Source organism: Cottoperca gobio, chromosome 7 (genome assembly GCF_900634415.1).
Source record: "Cottoperca gobio chromosome 7, fCotGob3.1, whole genome shotgun sequence".
Taxonomy (NCBI): Eukaryota; Metazoa; Chordata; class Actinopteri; order Perciformes; family Bovichtidae; genus Cottoperca; species Cottoperca gobio.
Window position 1 is genome coordinate 15,069,265 of NC_041361.1, and position 18,469 is coordinate 15,087,733.

Below are 18,469 nucleotides of genomic sequence, written 5' to 3' on the forward strand. Positions count from 1 at the left end.
TCAAAACTCTCTCAATTTGATTTATCCTCTCTGATATGTCATCTCATGCATTGAATTTTTATTGTAACAATTGTCACTTTCCGTTTATATTAGAGGAGCTGAAATATTTCCAGGCTCTCCAATGTCACATCCTTTATCCAAACTTAAATCTGAGAATTTCAATCTTTGTGAGCCAGGTTTCAGTCCTCCTGATTTACAGGGAGTCCATTGTGCTCGCTGTGATGAATTGGGATTTATGACAGAGGATATCAAATCTGTCTCAAACTTAACTGCTGTGATGAAATGCCGGATGCGATGAGCAAAAGATGAGAAACATTCTTCTTCTATTTCTATCACTTTATCACTTCTCACTCACACTCACACACTACCACTAAACCCTACCACAGTGACCCCTTGACAAACATGTGTTCTCCATACACTGAACATAAGCAGACGCTTGTTTTCTTCTTCCAGACAAAGACTTATTGTCTCAGAGAAACTCTCTGGTAGTCTGCTCACAACTACAGTATCACACACGTCATCGTCTCGACACCGAGACCGACGGGGACTTTCCTCTTCAGTGGCAATTTCATTTCATTTTTCATTTTCTGAAAGCAGTGTGAAAACTAGTGTCAAGGTCAAAATTATATTTCACATTTATTTGACATTCACCTCAATTGGCAGGATGAGAGGAAGACTTTGGGACATTCCCTATCAGGAAATCTTGGATCTATACTGTGAGAACTTTGAAAATTGAAGAGAGTTTTATTTATTTATACTTTCTTTTTTCAAGCCACAGATGGTCTTGTTAGGATACTCTGAAGGTTTGGCAGAGCACAGATTTACTGCTTGTTTATAGCCAGAAGGTCTAGTTTCATTTCTAGGCACAAAACAGAAGATAAAGTTGACTGAGTCTCTGGACAGTTTTAGATTTATATCTATGAGTTTATCACAGCTTCACAAAGATTCCCTGTGTTTCTGTTTTCCATGTTGGTGAGTAGTTTACATATCGTCCATAGCAAGTATAGTGTTGGTAAAGAATAATTCAACCCACAAAGAGTTTCACATCAGTTATTCTGGGAGCACATCGTTAATCAAATGTGAATTTCTTTTTTTATTATAGGATCTAATAATATTGTTAATGGTATGGAAGATTAAAGGGACAATCACATATCTCAGTAGCAAACGTATGTAAAGGCCCTGTCACACAGTGCCGTATGGCAGAAACGTATGCTGGCGCATATGAAAATTAGCATAAAGAACGTATATGAACGTAAAAATGACAAAAAACTGAATTTACTTCAAATATTGAACTTGTTTTTAGCTTTCAATCTATCCTGGATTAAAATTCACCCAAATTATGAAAAACAAAAATAGTATATTGCAGGGGTCTGCAACGTTTTTCAGGTCAAGGACCCCTAAACTGGTGTAGCGTGGAGCAGGGACCCCCTACTGTATATATTGTATAGAATTTCAAAAAAATAAATGATTTGCTTTATCTACAAACAATTTCACAACCCCCCTGCAGTAGCTCCGCGGACCCCCTGGGGACCCCCTGGGGACCACCTGTTGTAGACCTATGGTATATCGCTTTCTTTTAGTGATATCTATCCATGCAGTTAGTTTTCCATTGTATTGCAGTGGAGGCAGAAATATCAGAGACAAATTATCTCAAAACATGGACATATGCTTGGTTACCACTAAACGTTTGTTAAAATATCTGTTTTTGTTTTGTAATTTGAATGAACTGACATTTTACATAACAGGAATAACCAGATGTCATTTCTGCTTCAGAATCCAAAAGTCGACTCTTGATTCCGAAACCTTTGTTTCGTCACATGCAGAGCATCTGCTCCGCTCAATTTGCCTTTAGAGTTAAATTTGCAGGGGAAATAATCAAAATGTAACAAAACATGGGCTGATTTTTCTGTTTTGATTACATCAACAGAGTCACATAAAACCTGTGTGGGTTCAACGAAGCAATTACATTTTGCAATATGGCTGAATATTGTGGATGTTTGCATTACTTCAAAGACATGAGGTCATTAATCATGACACACGTTTTTTCTTCTTTCTCTGTTCCTTCTTAGATTTACTGGCCCCCGTTACCTGGCAACAGAGAGGACTGCATTCAGACTGGGAAGGAACCACAGGTAACCTTTTGACTTTTATTTCTGCTTGTTTTAACACATTTCCAATAAACAGAGTAAAGTAACGCAATAAATGTACTTGTTTTAACCCAAACTGTGATCTTTTACTAAACCTAAGAACGTCATTTCGCTGCCTGAACCTTCAATTCACAAAGTTAACCACGTACTTAAAACTACGACCGTAATCGGGGAGATCTCGAAATGTAATTGAGAGTGCAGTTTTATTGTATGGGAACATGCATTTTAGATTTAGATTAGATTAGATTTATTGTCCCCAGGGGGAAATTCATTTTCACGGCAGGGTTGCTATTAAATATGTGTTTCTGAACACTTTGTCTGTTCCCATTCCCAGTGTGTCTATTCTGTGAGTGTTCATACCTAGTCCTGCTTCACCAGCTTGGTCTCCTGTTGGATTCTCATCCCTGTTTCCAATAACTTGAACTCAGTTGAACTTATTGTTTTCAAAAATGAACCCAACATAACTTGCTGTTTCCATTAACGAGGAGACTGTGTTGACCTACGCTGTTGAGCAGCTCGCTACTTTTTGCCAAAATGCCTCCGGTGAAGAGCAGAGAAGCAGCTCTCAGCATGGCATGCATCCTCCAAACCCTGGCTTGTCAAGTGTTTGGACCTTTAGAGACTCTGACTGCTCAGCAGCTGAATCCTGTTGCCACGTCTTTCTCTATTCTGTGGTTCTTCTGTACGGCTCATGTTTTGATGGGAAGTGCAGAATGTGCCTCTAGCAGTATAACAAACTAAGTGTACAGTAAATGGCAGACAGTTTGGTGCCACGTTGCTTCCACACATCCCTGAAAAGGTAAAGTAAACTATCGAGAAAGGACAAAGACAGAGGAAGAGCGTTGTAGTTGTACGTGAATGAAGACTTTCAGTGTTTTAGGGAGAACAATTGAGGCAGGACTTCATCTATTAATGAGCGCTCAAAATGCAGAGGGAGGCAGGAGGATATTTAATAAAATAAAATAAAAAAGGAAAGTGTAAAGTATTTCACACAGGAGGAGACGAGAATATGAGAGAAGTGAAAACACAAAGACAGGACAGCGTTCATCTAATTATGATCGTGTTTCCTACAAGAGACAAAGATGATTCTGAAGGTATCGTAAAGAAGCAAACCCTTTCAGAGTAATGTTTCAGCTTTAAAAAAAAAGAAAAGCATAACTTAATGAAAGGAACCAGTGTCCAGGAATGTGTCAGCACCTTCAGTCGTTTCCCTCCTCACACGCTGACTCAGCTCTCTGTTTGTTAGCCTGGAGGAGGTTCAAATATGTTATACGTTTTACTGCACAGCAGATGGAAAGAGGAGGGGAAGAGAGCGGAACACAGAGATAATGATTGTTAGAAAAGTAAAGCAGGTACTGTAGTGCAAACTTGTTGTAGAGGCGAGGCTCCAGGGATGGCAATGCCAGTCCGTCAGTCGGCCACCCACTTCGGTCAACACCGAGATATCTACTGCCGGGTGGATTGCCATGAAATGTTGCTCAGATATTCATGTTCCCCAGAGGATGACACCTATTCACTCCAGGTAAATGCCTCAACAATTGTTGGATGGATTGTCCTGAAATTTGATGCAGACATCCATGATCCCCTGAGGATGAATCGTACACATTTCTCCCTGAAACTTTCATCTAGCGGCATCATAAGGTCCAAATTTTAATTGATCCAACACTTCAGTTTAGTACCTGTAAAATGAATGCCATTCCTATCAACCTCTGTAGCTTGCATATAGTGATAATTAGCCAATGTTAGCATGCTAAAATGTTACACTAAGGCGGTGAACGGTAAATAGTATACCTGCTAAACATCAGCACGTTAGCATTGTCATTGTGAACATATTGCTGATTTTAGCATTTAGCTCAAAGCACTGTGTGTAAGACTCTTGTAGTCTTGTTAGGATGACAACACAACCAAACAAAGGACAGACAGGAAATAGGAAAATAAAGTGTAAAAGAAAGGAAGGAATAAATTAAGGAGGCATGGAAGAGATTTCGTAATGAAGTCTCTTCTCTTTGATGTACTGAGACGTCGTTAAATTTGGTCCCAGTTGGAGAAGAAGCTCTCAGTAGCTTTAGTGGTGCTCAGAATACATAAACTCGCCCTATTTACTGGTTTTCACACATACTGTAAATCACACACGCACACGATGAAGACGCTGTTGTACGAGTTGTAATAGTGCTGTGCCTTCTTGTGCTCATGGCAAGAAGTCTGACAGCCGGCGCCATCTGGAACGGGTTAGAAGGTGTGTGTGTGTGTGTCCATAGGTGTATGTTCTCTGTGTTTGAAGTGGCAGGTGTGTCTTGGGTGTCTTATATCAGTTTTATTAGGTGTTTCCTCTGCACAGGGATTACACTAGGTGTGTGTGTGTGTGCGTGCGCTACTGTACTGTCCATAGCGAAGAGGAGCAGTCACATCGCATTATTAGACAGGTCTTAAAACTGTATGTTTGTAACTCTACCCTACAATTGCCAAAGGAATCATAAAGTGTGTGTGTGTGTGTGTGTTTATGTGTGTGTGTGTGTGTGTGTGTGTGTTTATGTGTGTGTGTGTGCATGTGAAATTGTGCAAGTAACATATAGATATGTTTGTCTGCATTTGTTAAACTACACAGGCATCTTTCTGCATTCCTTCACGTCTCTCTATGTTTCAGAGTTTTTGTTGTCAAATCAGATGGATGACTGCTGTATCCCGCGGCTTCTACAAAGCAAAAGACTTGCGCACACACACACAGGTTTCATCTCATATGTTTGCTGTTGAAAGGTGAAAGGTCTTGACATTGTTTTTTTGAACTTATGTGTGTGTGTGTTTGATGATAGAGACAAAGATATACATATGAGAGATTTTAAAAAAGGGGAGACATGTCCAGTCCTTCATATACTGCAGCAACATGCCTTCAACATGTACATACCTTGACATTAAAAGTAAGTGAAAAATAATGAAAGCCTCTGTCTTTACAGCCTTGTGACATGTGTCTACCACCTTAAACATGTGTTTACTGATGCTGTGTTCCCTCCCAGAGTCACAACCTTGTGACCTTCACTATCATTAATTACAGCTCAGATAAATAAATAACCGGCTGACAGGAGGCACTCAGTGACTTCAGCCAAGCATGCAGTGTCTTGCTCCGGCTGCTTCATCTATCTGCATCTTCTGCTTACATTCGGATCGATTATCTCAGCAGCTAGTTGCTGCCTCCATCTCTAATGCGTTAACTTTGTGCCACATTATAATGCTGTGGGTGTTGAGCAGAGAGCAGGGTTCATAGCAGAGAGACAAAGCCAGGCAATTCTGTCCGTGTGGATAATTCAGCTTTGAGAAAACATTGTGCATGCAAGTCAGAATTCCATAAAACTCATGCGCTCAGTTCTCTGCTTTGTTCTTTCACAACAAGCGTGATAGTGCCAGTAATCTGCCGTCCCTCATGGCTAGCTTTATCAGTAAAGCTCTGATCAGCTCCACTCTGTTTGAATCCAGTCTTTGGTGTCTGGGTGTAAAGGCCCTGTCACACATATCCGTATGACAGAAACTTATGCCGGCACATACGAAATATCGGCAATAGGTTGATATTAATTAATGTTGTGGTATGTTGTGATCGTTTGAAGGACGCAGACGTTACGCCGAACACGCCAGACATACACAGTTCCGTATGGCAGAAACATGCCGCGTATATGAAAATTAGCTCAAAATCCAAAATCCAGAGTCCAAATACGTCCAACTTTTCCACAGCGGTGTTGTAGCTGACATATACATAAAGAATACATAACAAATTATTATACGCATGTCAAACATTGATATCGTATCACTTACCTATTTAAAACGTATCAGAGCGTCTGGCGGAGCTGGAAAAGTGCCATTTGGTTCACATCATGCTGATGCTGGAGAACGGCTAACATGCTGAACGCTAGCTGTACTGTAGAAACACGTTTAATAAGTTACTCCGTCGTCAGGCATCATCTTAACATAGAGTAGGAATAGGTTATCCACTCGTTATCAATACATTGGCTGTAGGATTCACCGTCAGCCGACGTAGCCTATATCTAACGTTCCTCTAACGTAGTCACATAGGTATTCACGTAGGTATTTACGTAGGTAAATATTCACTTACGTATTCCGTATTCACGTATGTCTAACGCCACGTAACGTCTGCATATCTTATGAAGCACACGTCGGTTACGTCCAGTAATCTTAACGAATACTACTTATACCTTATATCGACGTACACCAGCGCGTTGCCGATATTTTGTATACGTCATATTTTTGTATATCTTATGCATTCGTCTGATACATTTTGTATTAGTAAGTGATGCGATATCAATAGGTTAGACATGCGTATCTGTTTATGTTCACTTTTCCGATCCGATGAAAAGTTGGACGTATTTGGACTCTGACAAGTTTTCGTATGATGCGGCATAAGTTTCTGTCATACGGATATGTGTGACAGAGCTTTAAGAAAGTGAGAGATTGTCCTGTAAAGAAAAATGCTCAAGATACTGCAGCCAAAAAAAGTGTTAAGAAAGTCGGGGTTTGTGTCAGTAAGTCTTGAGTCTTACCAACTGCACATGTTGCTTTCTTTTAATCGTGAATGTAATGTTTGCCCAATCTGTAACATAGTAAGTGTGTTTTTTGTTTATTATTAATGAGAAAAAGATGCTGCAGAAGAAAGAGACAGTTTTTGTCGTTAAATGATGGTAAATATTGGTTGCAGCTTTAACATCTGCCAGGAAGCCAAGTAGGTGACAGTTTTCTTTTTTATTCCTAAAGTGAATATTTGATTGTTTACATGGTGGGAGTAGCCGGTAGATGTTTGGAAAAAGTCATCTCATCCACGTTGGCGAAGGTTTCTTGCTATGACTGAATGTTTTCAGTTCTGTCTGGAAGTCAATCGAGAGTAGAAAACGTGTTTCTTTGAGGATCAAACTGCTGCTGAGACCAAAGACTTGGAGAGACCAGTGCATCCAGCTGTCCGGCTTTGAACTGCTTTTATGATATTTGTGTGTGTCTGTGGTTGTGTTTGTGTATGGGGGTCCTGTTGACTGTAGTCTTGTACAAGTGCATATTTGTGTGTGTGTGTGTGTGTGTGTGTGTGTGTGTGTGTGTGTGTGTGTGTGTGTGTGTGTGTGCGTGTGTGTGTGTGTGTGTGTGTGTGTGTGTGTGTGAGTGAGAGTGTGTGTGAATTAGTTGTTTCTCATTTCCTGTTAGGATTACAGAATCTGACTTCTCTCCACTGAACATTGGCTGTTTATACTGGAAACTGCTCTCCATTTTCCAAACGTGCCTCTCCCTGCCCGGGTCACTCATCATAGAACAGCTGTCTTTGCTGTTAGCTCCATGTTAGCTCTACCACTGTGCTCCATGGACATTGCTAGGAAACTGGCTATGACCATAAAAGTAAAGTCCTATCAAATGAAATGATCAAACTGTATTCCCAAACTTCCTCTGTTCCTCTTCCACTTCTTCTGCCCAAACAACAACAACACCACCACCAGCTTTCTGATGATGGGCATGCAGAGCAGATGCAGAGCAGTCTTACAGATTTAAAACAAAAAATCCATTGGCATTTAGCAATATGTAAAGGGAGTACATAATGCTTTGCTGGTTAGTTAGTATACTGTTTCTGACATGGCACATCAATGACAATGCCATCTTTCACTTTAGGCCCTTTTGGGGCTCGCAGCGGTTCATCAATGCACTCTTTCTGCAAACCATGTTGTGGGTGGTGCATTAGAAAATGTGCCAAAGAGGTGGAAAGTTCAGGATTGTCAGCCCGCCCAGGACTAACTTGGAGAAGAAATGACATGAGAAATATTTTCCTGGTCCAAATTTTGTGGCGGCATTTACGCGTTGCATAAAGAATTGTGACGCTGCGCTACACTTACCGTAAACAAATCAGAAATGATTTGTAGCCTGTGGGACTGCTATATTTCTCAAAAATAAAGACCATAAACACTGTTTCTTTCTGTCATGAAGAAGACATTTGTCTCCACTCCTGCTCTCCGGAGTCACCTTTTTTGCCTCTTCACCCAAAAGTCTTGCTCTTTCAACTTCAACATACTGTATTTAGGAAGAGTCTGTAGTCAAATGTCAATACACTTTTAATTAAGATATATTTCCTCAACCAGAAATACAATTGTTTGACGGTCGTTGGACGTGTGGGAAGTGATTTTGCTGTTACCTTCATAAGCTATTGAACTTTTAAATCTTGAAATCTCGTTGGAAGCGCAGTGTCCTCTCGTGAGCTCCAAAGTCACCATTTTCCATGGAAAATCATCTCACTATTGCACATTCTCAAAGGCGGGAGAGGTTGCCCGAGGTCTTGGTAATGTTCTTGTTTGTTCATGTAAATTACACATATGTCTAAGAGCAATTGTAGTAATAATATGAATTTTAAAATTCTATACAAATGTTTTCAACCCCCAAGACACAAAACTGCGGTTTCTGTGTTAAGTTTAAAAGTTCGAACAGTGTGAAGCAGCAGCTTGGCATTGCTGAGAAGGAGAATTTGTGGTGAGCCAATCTCCCCTTGATAATCAAAGGTTATACATGAACATTGGAAGCTTTTGTTTCTACCAAATAGCATAACCCTGGCTATTTATGCAGCGATTGAATATTTCTATTATAAATTCTGGCTGTATGTTAAGACTACTCCCAGAAATCTCCCAGTGAGAAAACGACAGATTTTGCAATCAAAACACTTCATTTTTTGTTTAACACCACTCCCTTTATTGCCACTTAATCTCAGTAAGACCACACATATGTAAAACCCCAAATCCCAGAGCGGGAGAGTAGAGGCATATTTCCTCTTTTCAACATTTCATTCCACTCTTTGCTCTCTTTGGCCACACAGATCTTTAAGACGACTCCCTGAGTAGTAGAATGGAAACAAAGGAGAAACAGATTTCCATTCATTCTTAGTCCACTTAGTAGGCTCTCCCAGACCTCATGTATCCTGTTATGTGACATGGAGGCATAATGTAAAGTACAGCTTTTATTTTAGGCCACAGATACATGTTATACTGGCTTGTCAGTAAAGCCATACAATACCAATTTGGGATAAATAATTGGAGGGAAATAACATGTCAGATTTGCTTTATGATATCTCCTTTTCGTCAACAGAAACATACTGCCATATGTGAAATGCTTCTTCTTTGTATTGAATACTTAGCAGTAAATTTAGATCTACTGAAAGCATTCTTAATACAAATGTGTTTCTGTTTAGTTTATTACTGGTCTGGTTTTGTTTGGGTAGAGAAATGAGCCTGCGGGAAAGAGCAATATGATGATGTAAACTATTTCTCGTACTGCTGTGACATGGTTTACATCGTCTGCAGCGCTGCAAAGCACTCGAGGAAATGAGGGTTCGAGAGGGACGTGGGCCACACACAAAATGACAGATTTACTTGACCCATTCACACACATGCACTTGTAAAAACACAAAGAGACTAGCACACATGTGTCAACATCAGGAAAAGATATTCACTCAAAACACACAAATGCTTAAAGGGGGGGGTGTCCCTCATGAAAAACTCACTTTTTCAGAGCTTGTGCATTTAGGTATCTGGAGTGCCAACCAACCCACAAACTAACAAACTATTGTGTGTGCGTTGCCTAAGTCGGAGAACATGGGATTCAACAAGCTATTAAGATATCGCTCCCCTTCCTATGTCACATACATGCTCATTAATGTCCACGAGGGTCCGCTTTGGTCCTCATCATCCGCCACGTCCTTAAGGGTCCGAGCAGACCGTCCGTGTGAAGCCGAAACTTTGTGACCGCGCTTAGCAAGCTCGCCGACTTTGCATGCTCCTGTTTCGTTACACACTGCGTTCCAGTTGGTGACGTATGCACCTCTAGCTGGTTTACCGGGAAGAAGAAGAAAAAGAGAACCAACTGAATGGTTGTTTTGAAGAGAGGCTGTGGGAGGAGATTTGGCCGTTGCAAACATGAATATAATTCGTCTTTAAAGGAATACAAAGACAGCCAAATGGCGTTGAACTGCTTGTAAACAACGTAGCGTGGAGTGTGGATCGGTTATTGTGGATGCGTGGAACGCCATACCGACGCGGACGCTTGTTTGTAGCGTGAAGAGAACCACGGGCTTAAAGACATAAACTTAGCTTAAGTATGCATCTGAAAATTAGCATAATAAGTCCACTCTTAAACGCTGAGAACCATGCACCAATACACTTGTATCGCATTCAACTCATCTCATTCGACATCAATGCACACCACGCACATGTTGAACAGAAACACGGCAGACGCTCATTGTGCAGATATGAGTTTGACCTTGTGGACTTGAGAGACTGACACCCGGCCAATCCCTTCCTTCTCTGCTGATACAGACAGTAAGAAGGAAGTAGTCGTGCCCTCTGCTTCCTCTGGACCTCTGTGGAGCACAGAAATGTCTTGATACTTGTTTCCTCAGTCGTCACTTCTTTTGTTCTTATGTGTGTTTGAGTGTCTGGCCTTTTGACATTCTCCACTTGAATATCTTTGTTTCCATTTCAGGCCTTTTGTCTCCAGTTTAAGCTCCGCATACACAGCAGCTGAGTATGTTACGGAGTTTATCCGAGTTATAAAAGGTCTTGATATCCCTTATGACATAAAACTCACATTTCACATCAAATTATCCCCCACATTTTCATTTTGGCACCAAAGCATTTCTGATGCTTTACAAATCTTGACAAAGTTCCTTTGACCCAAATGTGATGAAACTTGTTCTAGAACATCTGCATGTCATGTTGGCCAAAATCCAAAAATCTGAGATATGAGTCCTTTGTGGGACACCGAGGATCACATTTCTTCTAATAAAGCTCTTTTCTTGGCCCTTATTATGAACATGTGGGATCAATAAGCCTTGTTAAGAAATCATTTTGGTTCTCTTCAATACCCTGAAAATCAACTTATCTGCATTTGGATGACAGTTACCGTTGCACTGTGTGATTAGATTTACATATGGAGCCTTTCCTGGTGTGTGTGTGTGTGTGTGTGTGTGTGTGTGTGTGTGTGTGAATGTTTACATCCTGTACCTGGGCAGAAATATCCTGCTATAGCGTGGAAATTTAACAAACAGAATTATTTTTCAATTTCTTTTTAAATGAATGGAAAGTTATACACAGGTAGGGTCAGCACCCAAATTCAGAACATAAAGCACTTTATTCACAACATAGTGCAGGGACACCATAAGTTCACCCTGGCACTGTTTGATTGAACTTTATCTTTAAATTGACTTTGCAAAATATTCAATACAACACATATATATACACGTATACCATTTCCCATATTTATTTTAGATACAAGGTTTTGATCTGTGTGAATGTATCTGTGTTTTACAGACGGAGTGTGCCAACTTTGTTCGCCTCCTGCAGCCCTACAACCGCACCCACCTCCTGGCCTGTGGCACGGGAGCCTTCCAGCCCATGTGCGTCTTCATCTACGTGGGGCACAGAGGAGAGGTAAGCCGGGGTGAAGGAAGTGTGTGTGTATGTTGGGGTGGCCTAGTGGAGGAGTGGTATGTCTTCCAAACAGAACACCAGATGGTTGTGAGTTCAATACCAGGAGCTGCCACCATTGTGCCCCTGAGCAAGGTACTTAACCCTGAGCTGCTCCAGGGAGACTGTCCCTGTAGTTAGTTCACTGAAAGTCGCTCTGGATAAGAGTGTCTGCTAAATGACCTGTAAAAATGTTTTTTTATATGTGTGTGTGTGAGGGAACAGTTACTGGGGAGAACTTGGGGGACAAGGCATCGTGGGAGAGGGAATGTCCCAGCACATCAGTCATACACAAACAGACAAATACACACATACAGCCTCAAAGAAACTACATGTTACATCAAAAAAGGTTGGTGTTTCTCAAGGAAAACTCTGTGATATACAGTTCTCACAGCTGTTTAAGACATATATTTTACTGTATGCATGCTGAAGTTCCGCTGCACTCTGTCTCTATTTCCTGAGGGAAATGTTTGGAAACTATAAAACAAAACTGACTATAAGTTGACTTTACTTCTGTGTAACATTTGAATGTTCCAGTGTTATTGCTCGACTCTACATTATCAGTTACAAACTGCCTTTGGCAACTATGAATATGAATCTCAACTGACAGTGTGATCATGTTTCCATCCACCTGATGAAGGTAAGTCCAATATTCACTCTCATTCTTGTTGGCCTCCACCAACTCCTGATAAAACAATAGTTGCTAAATGCTCCACTGTGTTTGCGAGCTTGTCCCTAACTTTGTCTTTCTGGCTTTAGGTGTTTGGTTAGTGGAGTGTACAGTGAACTTGTGTTTAAGGAAATGACTGCCTACATGGAAAATATGCAGGCCATAAAACCCCAAACAATGTTTAAAAACTAAGTCTGATGATCATGTTCTGTGGGCTCAGCATTGCATGGATTTATTTTGTCTTACACAGAGACATTTAGTTTTATGTGAAAAGAAGAAAATGTCTTTCTGCACGGTATGCACTTCAGGGCTGGGCAGACACCATAACCGCTTTGGAGGTTGAGCTTTTATGATTTCATTTATTGTCGTGTTTAAATCAAATATATTGCTCATTGACTTTTAAAGTGTTACTGTAACACCAGACAAGTTGGTACTCGGTAATTAATGCTGACTAAAGTGAATCCACAGTTGATAAAAGCATCAAGGTATGGAATGGTTGTCTAACTAGTTTGCAGTCATAAAGAAACATCTGCGTTATTGCAGTATAGACACAGGATGCCACTGTATCATAATACATATGAGGTACTGTGATATGATAAGGAATCAATGTGTGGCCTCTAAGCAGTCCTGTGTATGAAACCAAGGTAATGGAACAAATATGGCTGGTGCCAACACACAGCTCAGTCTGGCCGTGCTCTGAGCTCAGATCCCCGGGGTTCAAGGTTAAGCCTCAGCAGGCAGCTCTGCCATGAGTCTTTCTAAAGGGCTACTCAGCCGCAGCATTGGGTCCTCTAAACATCTTTTCAACCGCACAGGCTGGCTCTCCACGCAGCAACTTAGCTCAGTGGGACCCTCTACAGAGTCTCCCTCTTGGAGCCATTTGAAAGACAAGAATCAATGAATGGAGCTATTAGGACAGACTCGTAGCTCGCTGTTTCACGGCGGTCCTACAGATCGCAGCCCAGTGTGCCGTCCTGCCTGGCCCAGCAGGAGGGGGTCAAACTGGGCATGAGGAGAGAGGAAAGCTGGATGTTGGCAAAGAGCTGAGGAAGGAAAATGAGACATTGGAGTGGGAGAGTGCCAACCTTTTAGTGGGAAGAGTGTGTGTGTGTGTGTGTGTGTGTGTGTGTGTGTGTGTGTGTGTGTGTGTGTGTGTGTGTGTGGTGGATAGTGTGTGCTCATAAAGTACAGAAGGTGCATTGCAGCATTCTTTTTTCTTTTCTTGTGGATTTAATAGCTTGCCATTTTCTGCCTCCGTCCAAAACTGTCATCCTCAGTTTGATTTTTGGAACATGGGTTGTATTGCACATCATGAACAACAGCGCACGTCGTCCTTTGCTCGTGCGGAATAACTTTAAGCCCAGGAACAATATAGTGGTCTGCATGGTTGAGAACAAGGAAACCAAGAATTAGAGACACAGAAATCAGCCAGTGGAGTTCTTGAAGGGAGGAACTGGACTACAGGACAGAGCAGCTTTGTTATGAAAAGGAAGCTCACCTGTATGAAACCTTGGAGCTGCTGGGAACACAGGAGCTGCTGTCTAGGAACTTTGTAGCAAAGCACTGGAACTAATCAATGGTGTGCAACCAATCAAACCCTATGTGCATTTGTGTTGTGTTGCAATGATTCAGTTTATGAAGCACAACACTAGGGTGGGTTTTTTTTTAATGTTTAGGTTGGCGTGGACTTCAGACTAGAAGACTAGAATGTTATACACAGTTTGAAGTCTCAAGTCAAGTGCAAAACTTTGAGCTTCGAGTTCTAAACAAAATTAAAGCGCTCTTTACCAAACGTAATGCTATTTTTGACCTGCACGTTTTTTATGCTGCAATCTGTTTTCTGTTGACCACTGTGTCGTTTTGTTTTTTATGCGAAGAAAATCATATTCACTATAAGTTTTTACAACTGGTGCTCATAATGTTAGTTCTTCATGGTCCTGCAACTTGATTGGATGCTCTTGCTGTTTCAAACAAAGTGGGTCAAGGGAATTAAGTGTTGCTTGATGGGAATGAATAACGTTACATTCAGGAAATGAAGTGAATCAATTGATTCGTGGCACACTTTGGGCTTGGGGGAAGTTGTCAAGTATTTTCAAGAGAAAAGGCTCAAGTCCAAGTGAAGTCAAGAATCCTGGGTGTTAAAGTCCAAGTCGAGTTGCAAGTCTTTTTTAATTTTGTCAAGTCGACTATGAAGTCATCAAATGTGTGACTCGAGTTCACACCTCTGGTTTGAAGGAACCCATGTGTGTGTAAAACCGTCTGTTGTTGACTAGTTTACGATGGGGAATGTAGCGCAGCTATCTTCACAAACATTGCTGCATTTGTTTTATTTACCCCCGAGGGAATGTGTGTACGTGTGTTTGTGTCTGTGCATGCCCAGGTGTGCATGGAATGACTCCGTCAGCTGTATGTGTGTTAAAACTCAGACCACCTCAACCGTCCTGACTGGTGTTAAGATACCAGTTGTCCTCCAGCTTGTGTGCGAGTCCGTGTGAACGGACGACACCACAGGGAGCCTGTCCATTTATTTAAGCAATTGTTAACTGGTGGAGAACACAGACACGTCTGTTTTCTTGACCTCTCGAGGGAACCGAGGCTGCGAGCCCTCGGACTGGACTCTGGGTGGGATGACCTTTGACCTTCTAGGTGTTTCATCTCAGTTCGGGCCAGACAGACACATAATCTTTGTCTCTCTCTCAAGCCACCTCTCGGTCTTGTGTTGGATTCTGTTACACAAATGTTACGCAGAACTTATGAATTTAGCAAGAAATACAATGTGAATTGGCGCATTTTACATAAGCTGTGTTGAAGTGAAGAAAGAGCCTCTCTCACTGTCAAACAATCTTTTGGAACATTTCTTGGAGCTGTTATTTTCCTTTAGTATCAGCTAGTCTTAACTATATTTCATGCTTTCACCCAAAGATGAAAACAAAGAAAGGAATTTAGCACAAATTCTAGTATTTCAACCAATTGTTGTTGTCATGTTGGAAAGAATCATCAGTAGTTTCCTTATTGCTGGGAGGTCGTCCAGTATAACATTTCAGAATCATCAAACATATTTTGAAATTGTTGTGCAATAAGATAAAATTTCTTCGGGCCATTCGGAGAAAGCTTCCAGCATGTCGTACTTTATTGAACAAACATGTCGCCATTCCTTTATTGTCTTTTTTCAAGCGTGAAAACAATATTTAAAGGTTCATATTTTTGCGTAGTTAAAATGAACACCATGTGGTGAGAATTAATTGAGCCTGAGTCATGAGTCTATGATTTCTGACCCACACTCATACACACATAAACTAGACTGCCCATGGTGAGTGACACAGCTGCCTGAGCAGTGTCATACATGTGAAAATAAACCACCATAATACAGTGACGACATATAGAGGACTAGACCCCCCCCACCACCAAACACACAGACACACACTTTGTGTGTGTTCAAACAAAACAAATGACACAAACTTGAACGTATAAATATGCAGCAATTCAGACAGAAACACACACAAACATGATGAAAGACGTGCACAGTCGAGCATGAATCTAAATATGTGGAAGGGAATGTGAAGAAAGACACACAGATTGAAACGCACACACATTTATATGCGCCTAACAACGACTGACAGATTGAAAAAACAAAATTCAAAGCTGAACACACAAACATTAGAACACAAATAGCTGCCTGGCCTCCTCCACAGAGTCGTATTGTAGACTAAAGCAGTTAAAATGCCCCGTTTTCTAGTAAAAGCCCACTTTTACTTCACAGTCCTGCTTTTTGGCACTCAGAAAGTAACTTGCTGAGTAACTCACTTCCTCTCACCACGGTGGCAGACTTCCATGACAACCTCTGTAAGTGCTATGGGACACTTTTTAAGTCCTTTGGGGGGTAAAAAGCCCTTCAGCAGAGCCAATAGTCCAGCATTAAGGTGGATATAAAAGTGGACTGAAAAGATTTAAAGTATAATAAAATATTAATTACTTATAAATCATCTTTTATTGTTACGTATTAGTTTCTTTTGGATCGAAGCCATAAGAACTGGAGATGAATGAATGCTTACTTTACAGACTATTCAGATCTTTGCTCTATTTCTAGTCTTTTCCATACAATATAATGTTTCTCTAATTATTACTATAACTCTTAATCAGCTGTTGTCCTGTCCCGCTACGTCTCAACCTCTGTCTCGACTTGTATCTCTTCTGTCCTACAATTTCTTTTAACAGAGAAAAATTAGGAGCAAGGATTTAATGAGGGCGAGCTTCCCATGCTTTGACCAGAGTGAGAGTTGAGCGGTGAGAGAGGGAACCCAGCCATTATTTGACAGTGAGGAAAAGGCCAAGTACAACAGCATTTCAAATGAGGTCTGTCGCTTGGCCAAGTCGCCTTTAAATTGCTTGAAGTGTGTCCAAACTGTGAACAGTTTACCATTTTAAAACCACACTACTACATCTAAATGTGCAGTTAAATTATATCCATGTTTTAAACTGTAAATAATAAATGGACAATGAAAAAATGTCCATTTGAGGATTCAAAGATAAAAGCTGGGACCCTTGACAGACTTTTTAAATCAGCAAATTAAAAAGGGCAGGCTTAGTTCAGAATGTTACACGCTCATGTATCATTAACCTTTACTCAAAATCATGAACAGTGAGGGAGGACGAGAGTGGAGGGAGGCGAAGAAGAAGATGAGACGCTGGAAGGAGATGGGAGGAGAGATGGGACAGGGAGACAAGTAGCAGCCAAGAAGCTGTTCTGTGACTGGGTGGTATGAACTGAAAGTCACATTTATTCTCCTTTTCATCACTCCTGCGCACACTGTAACCTTTGTTTCTTGAACTAATGACGATCAAATGTCCTCAAAAAGACAGAAAGACAAGGAAGATTTATCAAGGCGCCAATCTCTGTGAAAAGAAAACCCCATGTGTGGTGTTACATTCAGTTTAAAGGCACGTAACGGGGTCGATGCTTCCCTTTTAAGTGTCATGATCTGTCATGTGTTCTTGGAGTTTGTGGGGATTTCAGTAAAATGTTTGCTTTCCCTCAGCCCGTTCCTCATCTTCTTTTACTTGTGGTAGTTCATTATTATATTTTCTTGAATACATTTTCAAACACAAACACACGTCTGAGCTGGTCGTATCCAGCCACTGGTTCAACAATCACAAGAGCAGGAGAGCAGTTTTCAAAAGAGACAAAGCAAGTCAAGTTCTTTTATGCGTACATGCACAATTCTTGTGGCATCATTGCATCTGGTCCTTTAAGGCTACTGTCTGTGGAGAACCTGCCAGCTGTGGCTTTTCTACAGTGGATTTCTCCCTTGATGACATAATGTTGTTGCATAACAGTGAGTCTGGAAAGAATTTCAAAGATACTCGTAGGAACTGATACCCAAAACCTCTATGACTAAACAGCTGCTTTTATGTTTTAGGGTGCATTGTTCCTTTAAAAAGAGACAATGTAACAGTGAGCAGTGGCCACTGTGCAGGACAATGTTAAAACATAGTGTAACACTAGCACAAGTAGAACATTGTAAAAAGTAAGCCAAATAACGTTAGTGATCATAAGTGTTCCAACTTTTCTTTTGTAGGAGGAAAAGTGTGTTTTTATCTCACTTTACGGCTGCCGATTTAGGGTCAAGATTGTCGCCAGCATTAGCTTTGATTTTGGAAAATTATAAGGTAATATAATGGATAGGGTAGAGGCTAATGAATGCACACATTTAGATTTAGTTTCTCACAAGTTAAATGACACAAATGTGCTTGTGTGCTAGTAGTCACTTGTCTGAATGGTTTTGTCTTGGGGCTCCTGATGTATTTTGCTTGGCACAGCCGAGTACAAAGTAGCCTGGATGTCTTTCTCTCTCCGTGTATCGCAGCACTGGTGTGTATTTACCTTGGCAGAGTTTGGCCAAAGTAACTCTGACAGTGTAATCAGCTGCACAGGCAGCCACCATTCCTCCCCTTATAATGAGATAACACAGACACACGCACACACAAACAACCCCCCCAAAAACACGGTCTCTTACGCGTATGAGATGCGCAGTGAAATATTGGGCACAGAGGTGCATACCAACACATGCACACACGCTCAGATGGCGGACACAGAGACGCTAACTTTAGTGACGAGAGCGAAGAGGTGCTGAAACAATAAGGATGACTAACGAGTGAAGTGAAAGACGTCG

General features: G+C 41.1%; 1 protein-coding gene across 3 annotated transcripts in view; it reads left to right on the plus strand.

Moving 5' to 3' along the window:
- The window catches only part of sema3bl (sema domain, immunoglobulin domain (Ig), short basic domain, secreted, (semaphorin) 3bl), a 50,108-nt gene that overhangs the window by 11,880 nt on the left and 19,759 nt on the right, over positions 1-18,469 (plus strand). For 2 of the 3 annotated variants that reach the window (XM_029435863.1, XM_029435864.1), the window contains exons 3-4: positions 2,070-2,132; positions 11,474-11,593. In XM_029435863.1, coding sequence (XP_029291723.1) covers positions 2,070-2,132; positions 11,474-11,593 — 183 coding nt within the window. Of the gene's footprint in view, positions 1-2,069; positions 2,133-11,473; positions 11,594-11,659; positions 11,726-18,469 lie in introns of those variants that run through there. The other variant, XM_029435865.1, reaches the window with a different exon arrangement.